The sequence below is a fragment of the Oryzias melastigma genome, linkage group LG18 (genome assembly GCF_002922805.2).
Source record: "Oryzias melastigma strain HK-1 linkage group LG18, ASM292280v2, whole genome shotgun sequence".
NCBI classification, from domain to species: domain Eukaryota; kingdom Metazoa; phylum Chordata; class Actinopteri; order Beloniformes; family Adrianichthyidae; genus Oryzias; species Oryzias melastigma.
Window position 1 is genome coordinate 18,332,408 of NC_050529.1, and position 7,225 is coordinate 18,339,632.

At 41.4% G+C, this 7,225-nt stretch overlaps 2 protein-coding genes across 2 annotated transcripts in view; one reads left to right on the top strand and one right to left on the bottom strand.

The window, feature by feature from the left end:
- Nucleotides 1–438: 438 nt before the first annotated feature.
- On the bottom strand, nucleotides 439–1,130 carry LOC112156289 (the record flags this gene model as incomplete). Its single annotated transcript, XM_024288521.2, is given in 1 exon segment — nucleotides 439–1,130. A coding segment is annotated over 1 exon segment (317 nt), but the record flags the coding sequence as incomplete, so codon positions are not given.
- A 2,920-nt stretch (nucleotides 1,131–4,050) lies between these two features.
- Nucleotides 4,051–7,225, top strand: part of LOC112156159 — a gene marked incomplete in the record, with an annotated part of 59,262 nt that continues 56,087 nt past the window's right edge. The window contains 2 exon segments of the mRNA XM_036216596.1: nucleotides 4,051–4,841; nucleotides 4,985–5,020. Coding sequence (XP_036072489.1) covers nucleotides 4,805–4,841; nucleotides 4,985–5,020 — 73 coding nt within the window.

Below are 7,225 nucleotides of genomic sequence, written 5' to 3' on the forward strand. Positions count from 1 at the left end.
TGACAGTTTTTATTTTACCATACAATAGGAAAGTCATAATAAAGATTTTAAAAATGACTGGAAACACGTTTACAATATATACAAATAGGATTGGAGTGTTTTTTTTCTGTATGGGTGCATGTGATTAATGCATAACACATAAAGGAGGATTATTAGATTTTTATTTTTAGCATATTAAGTTTTTTTTCCAATCTTAGTGTTGATGCAATTTCTCTGCTTCGATGGAATTTTCCATACTCTTTCATCTGAATATTCTGGGCTGTACAAAAACAGATTGCTTGTTTAGTTGATAGTGCAGAGTAATAATTATAGGTTGAGGGTTAATGTATTGTTATCTGTTACGTCCCTCCTTGGGAAGGAGGAAGAAATGTGCAACATAAAGAAAATAATTAAATAACCGGGCAGGGATGTCCGCGTCCGGAGCGCGCGGACAGCCCGGGGCGTTCCAAATCAGACTTGTGATACTCTCCCATTCTCACCTGCGATGGAGAGGATCCGTCAAGATCAGTGCGTGAATTTGTACGAAAATCAGTGGCGTCCGTCAAATAAACATCTGCGTAATTCCGAGTCTGGGTGTGCGTAAAGGCGCATGCTGGGTACAGCTTGCGTCTGGAAGGACGGAGCTGATTGTTGCGTTTACGCTGCTCTAAGGTGGGTTTTGGCAACACTCCAGGATGTGGTACTTTACCGCCAGCCACATCATTCCCCAGCAGCACAGCCACGCCTTTTACGGGCAGCCCTGGACAGACTGCCATGGGGAACACGCCGGACACCAAGTCGGACCTCAGGTGCACGCGATGCACAGGGAGAGACGTGTTCTCCACACCAATCCCACGCAGTACAGTGCTGTAACCAGAAGACGAATGTTCAGAAAATTTCAGTGAATTAGCCAGGATTACCGTTTGTGCCCCTCCCGTGTCCCTCAGAATGCGCACAGAGCGCTCGTCCGCGCGCTTGCCACTCAGGGAGACGAGACCTTGAAAGATAAAAGGTTTGAAACAGGGGTCTGGGTTCTTACCTTTACCGGTTTCAAGGATCACGCCGATCCCTTTTGGACTGGACGGGCTCTGTTGGGCAGGTTCTGGCTGACTTTTTAGGAGGTTGCAGTTAGCGATGACATGTCCAGGCTTATGACATTAAAAACACTCACGTGTTTCTCTGGATGAGTTTGATTTATGGTGAGTTGGCTGTGGTAAAGCTGCAACTCTCAGGTGGTCTTTGGGTACAGGGAAGGATGTTTTATGCGTCAACGTGTATTCATCAGCCAGCACTGCTGCTGACGTCACAGTGTTCACTTTTTGCTCATTCAGATACACAACAAGACGCTCTGGCAAACTTCTTTTAAACTCCTCCAACAAAATTAGTTCACGCAGTGAAGACAAATCATCAACTTTGGATGCTGCACACCACTTATCAAAAAGAACGCTCTTTTCACGAGCAAACTCCACATGAGTTTGAGTCGGACTTTTTCTCTGCTGTCTGAACCTTTGGCGATAGGCTTCAGGGACGAGCTCATATGCCTGTAAAACAGCCGCTTTAACCACATCATAATTTAGCGAATCCTCAAGAGGGAGCGCCGCTACGACCTCTTGGGCTTTTCCACTCATTTTGCAGTGGAGTAGCAAAGGCCAAACCTCACGGGGCCATTTCAGAGTACCTGCAATGCGCTCGAATGATGCGAAGTACGAATCCACTTCTGATTCCCGAAAAGCGGGCACAAGACAAATCAATTTACTGATATCTAGTGAACCGGTGGGTAGACCGGAGGGAAAAGGGGTGGTGCCATCATCGGGGGGTGCAGGGATGCGAGCTTTCGCCTCCAGCTCCAGCTGTCGGATCCTGACAGCTGTGTCGGCTTCAATCTCAAGCCGCCTGATCTCGAGCTGCATTTGGCGGGCTTGCGCCTTTTCCTGCGCTTCCATCTGCAGACGGGCGAGGCGGACCTTCAGTCGGGCCTCGTCCCGCGACCCACCGCTGCCGGGAGAGAACGGGTCATACCGAGGGAGGCTGAAGGGAGGTTTTCCCTGGTCAGGCCTGTCGGCGTTCTCTCTGGCAGGTGCTCCAAGCACGGGAGGCATCTCCGCGCGCACACGGTCACCCACACACGGGGTGCCGCCGTCACGCTCGCGGCCACCTCTCCCAGAGGCGCCGTCCGCGGACAACACGGGCACATCAGTGACTGGCAAACAAATCACACCCAAATCCACCAGGCTACTCACCAGAAGAATCTTAAGATCGTGTTTAATGATTGGTTTTGGAAAATTGATATTGAAGTGGTTCGCAATCTGCACCAAATCGCATTTGCGGCACATTTCTAATTGGTATAAGGTTGGATGAGCAATGAAATGCTCCAAACTAAAGCCGGATGCCATGGTTTTCCCCTTTACAAACTGGCGTCCTCTGCGCACAGACACAACAGGAAGGACACGTCAGCACAAAGCTGCTAGGAGCTGGACTTCTGCAGGAGCTGCATGGTGAAAACGGATAAAACAAACAAAGCACACACACACAAAACACCCACACGACCAGGGGTCGTAACATTATCTCTAAATTGTATAGAAAGCACTTTATCTAAGAAGACGGAGAGTAGACAAATGATGAAGGGTCAAACATTTAGGACACCAGGCTTGTGGTAGAAACTCAGAGGCTTAATAAATAAACTTAAATAAGACAAATTAAAAAATCATGAGGTTCAAGAGAAACAAACAGTGATGAAACAGTGATGCATAATGTTCTAATAGTTCTTATTCATCTGGTGGGGTTTTCTTAAAGTTGACTCATATGTAAATGGCCTTTAAATCGTCTTCATCGAAACGGTCTGCTGCTTAGCCAAGTGGCTTAATCAGTCTGAGTAGTGCAGGATTCAGTTTACATTAGGTTTTTCCAGGTGGGACACACACATTCCAGGAATCAGATGCCTCATTGAGGGAAACAAAGGAATAAAGCCAGAGTAGAGACCTCTACAGAGATATAAGAATCCTCTTATAGCCCCTCTAGTCCCATCAAAGGGTTGTTGGTTTATGTCTATATCTGAGGTCTCCACCTCTGTTGAGAGAAGGGCTTTTAAGATGCACATATGAATTAACAATGTACTTGTGATCATGTTTTGCCTTTCTGACCCATCTCTTAAAAAAGATAATCTACCATTACACAACATGAGCAGCCATTACTCAAGAGGCTATACCCACACATAAAAAAAGACATTTCTGCTTTTTTTTCTCCAAGTTTAAACGACAAAAGACACTTGTGTGAAGACCAAAATAAGTAGATTTTTGATAAGCATACATGTACGTGTTAATAATCCTTCCCCCAACAGAGTGGGTCGATCAGGAAAATGTGTTTTTTGTAGTGATCGTGTGGGATTTTTGGCCTTCTTTGGAACTAATGAAAGGAAGGCAGGGTAAAGAGAAGAGGATTTGTGTGGAGATTCGGGTTCTTTGAGGAATAATGTGCTGACATCACATGTTAGAGTTAGTGACAAAAAAGCAGCAAAGATAAAACTTTCTATTTATCATATCATTTCAAAGTCACACCTTTACGGCCTCATTCAGTTACTATGGACTCCGCCCATGGAACTGCCTCCCAGAGAGCCTCAGCCATTTATTTTTTTTTAACTCAATTGACATTTTTGTAAATTTACTTTTACTGATTTATTTACTTGTCTCGTTATATCTGTTTTAGTTTTTTGTTTATTTTTCATCTATTTTACTCCTTTTACATTTTTAGCTCCAGTGTTTTCCTCAGACGGATCCTCCACATCAGTGATTAATCCTTCTCAGTCAACGGGGTCATTGCAGTGGGATCTCCTGAGTACGGCTACTTAGATCTGGGGAATCCTGTGGTAATGTATTCTGTAAACTTGATTGGCCAGTCACTGGTTTGGTCAAGTTCCTAAGACATTGTTTCCTCACTTAAGCCAGATTTCTACTTTTCACCATTTTTGTTTTTTCTCTTCTAACATGGTCTATGCATGTGTCGACGTGCTTGTGTGTGTGTGTGTGTGGGGGGGAGGGTTCGGGGGGGGTGTCACTGTATGGGTTCTATACATTTGTCTTGTTCTTTTTTAAACGTTTGACTATGTTTTTATTTAAAGCACTTTGAGTGAAATTGGTTGTTGGGAAAGTGCTTCAAAAATTAAATTTGATTTGATTTAAAATCTCCATAATTTGAGGTATCTTTCAATTATTCAAGTATGCAGGAAATTTCATGAAGACAGTTGAGTAACTCATTTGATGTTGACATGTTTCCTGACAAGCTAATGTTCAGGAGTGCTGACTTTAGCTAAACTGCTGACTGCAATGATTAATTCTTGAGATTTTTACCATGATTTTTCAAACTTTACAGTGCCTTGATGAAATGTAATTTCATTGGGAAAAACGTTTTCTTATTTTGCATATGTAATGCAAAAATCTTCAGTAAAGACAAACTGAACATTTTCCAAAAGAAGAAATAAAAAAATAAAAAATTATTAAAAAAAATCATGAATCACTGCTCCCAATAGTTATTTCTCTAAAAGTCATATACCATTTTGTGTAACGTGAACATACGGAAATGTGACTTTTGATACACTAAAAGAATGTTAATCTGCTTAGGTCATGAAAAGTCCAATATATCCTCTTGTTTTTGCACAAAAAAGAGGAAGTTGTTGTCACTGTGGTAACTCTATTTTAAGTTCAGGAAATGTGACAGAATTCTTAAGAAAATGTAGCAACATTCACTCCTTTAAGAACATTGTTTTGCTCAGGTTTCTGTGCAGTTTTCATCTTCTCTTCAACATTGATCTCTGCTCATTGGTGGAATAAGAATGGGACACGCTTTGTTCTGTGATTTGGAGTTAATCTGTGAGTATGTCATAAGTGCTTGGATACAACTGGAAACTAATTAACAGTCTTGATCAATGATAAGAATATAATATCTGTATCTTCTCAGTGTTTTAGCAAGTTTATCGTACATTTAACATTTTCAGTTACCTACTTTCTTTCAGTGCTGTTTACTCTCTTCTACTTTGGACACAGTCAAAGTGAGTTTTTTTTTTTTTTTTTTCTGTGTTACAATTGTGATTCCTAACATTGCTCAAATTCTGAAAAACAATGCCTTGCTGGTTTTTCTAACCTAAAATGCGCAGAACAGTGAGCCTCAAGAACCCAGGCTAGGAAACACTGTCTTAGAATTAAAGACTATTCCCTCTTAATGAACTTTTTTCTTGGCCACCTGGACTGGGAAGAAGGGTTAGCGTTAGGTTAATACCTATGACCAACAAAAACATTAAGCCTAAAATACATGGCAAAGTATATCTTGACTGTACATATTATGCTCGAGTAGGGATGGGTATCTTTAAGATATTATTGAAACTACTCCTGTTATCGATACTTCCTGTCAATCCGGTATTCTTATTGGCATTCGTATCAATACTTTTCTGTGTAAAAACAAGGAAAAAGAAGACTAATAACCAACCAAGTACATGGAAATGTTTTATTCTAAAAACAAATTAAAGCACAATTTATTCATTAATGTCTTTTGAAACACTAAGTGAAAATCATCACTACATGACTACATCAAACATACAATTTAAGGTAAAGAACCAGAGTTCAGAGAAATTAAAATGGCCTCACTTCAGACATAATTTGGATTTTTTTCACTCTGCCATCCACCCGTGTTTGTCAGCAGAGGAATTTGAGGGCCTGCTGGATGAGTAGCCCCAGCCCCTCCCCTTCTCTTCAAACTACACCAATAAATGATGAGGAGAAGAGAGAGAGGTGGCCGGCCTTTTTAAGCCACATTGAAGCATTGTAGTGCATGCCATGTTCTTACTGTTGCAACACCACCACGCCGGCACTGTTAAGCAAGACCAATAAGACTGAAACTTACCGATTTGGTAGAAATTGAAGACGTGAGGTTTTTGTACCACATCTCTACTTTTGAGGGGTAGGGGGTCACTCAGTCAAGTTCTATCCATATATAGTCATTGGTGAAAACACAATTGACTAGAACTCTCCAATGCTTGAGATAGGAAACAATGTTTCATTCATCGCAGTGTTCCTCATTCCAGGTCCTCGAGAGCCGCCACCCTGCCTGTTTTCCAGCTCTTTGTGTACTGCTTGCTGCTGATTACCTGGACCAGGTGTGTTCATTCAATCAGAATGTGTAGACATCTGATTGAACTAATCAGCAGCTAGCAGAGCTTGTAGACAACAGGCAGGGTGGCGGCTCTTGAGGACCTGGAATGAGGAACACTGATTTATCGAAAGATTAAATAGATGAAGGATTTTGCATGAACTGATTTTGCTTCTTAAAACAATGGATTACAAGGTTAAACTGTTGTGCTCATGTACTATGTACCATAGGAGCAATACGTTGGATCCAAGTCAAAAGCCCTGGATACTGCTCAAAGGAAACAAGATTTGTAATCACAAACTTAAAAAACACTAAAATGGGGTTTGTAGGAGTTATAAATGTGGTCTTCAGGGACCCCCATCCCCCCCACACCCCAAAAAAAAAAAAAAAACTTTTTCAAATGTTTTAGTGGTAAAACCTACAATCATATCAAAGCCAACAGAAATTGTAAATGCAATTCCCCAAGGCTCCACCCTGGGACCTTTGCTATTTAATATCTGCTTGCTCCCACTGGTCCCGGTTATAAGGAACAACAGCATTAGTTACCATAGCTGCGCAATGACACACAGTTATAAATGACATTGACACCAGGAGACTGAGGCCCTGTACAGGTGCTTGGTAAATGCATTTAGGACATTAATGACTAGGGATGGGTATTGGTAAGATTTTGTCCATACTACTCTTCTCATTGATACTGCTCATCGATTTGGTATTCATATCGGTATTCTTATTCAACAGACAAATAAACTATGTGCATGAAAACTTTTTATTTTAGAGCAAATGCAAACATAATATCTTAATTTAACATCCTTCGCAACAGGCTAGACGTCTCAGATGGCCATTCAAAAGCTGAGGTTATTGTCTTTGGGGTTTAAGAGAAATGGTTGGTGGTCACTACATAGCTTTAGTCTATTCATCTAAGAAGTACCAACCAGGCCAGAAATTTGGGTGTAGTGATGGACACAGACCTTTATTTTGATAAAAGCAGTCATAAAATCAGCCCACTATCATCTCAAAAATTTATCAAGGATTAAAGATCTGATGCCTAAGCAGAACCTAGAAAAACTGGTTCATGCTTTAATCTTTAGTTGACTTGAATACTGTACAGTGT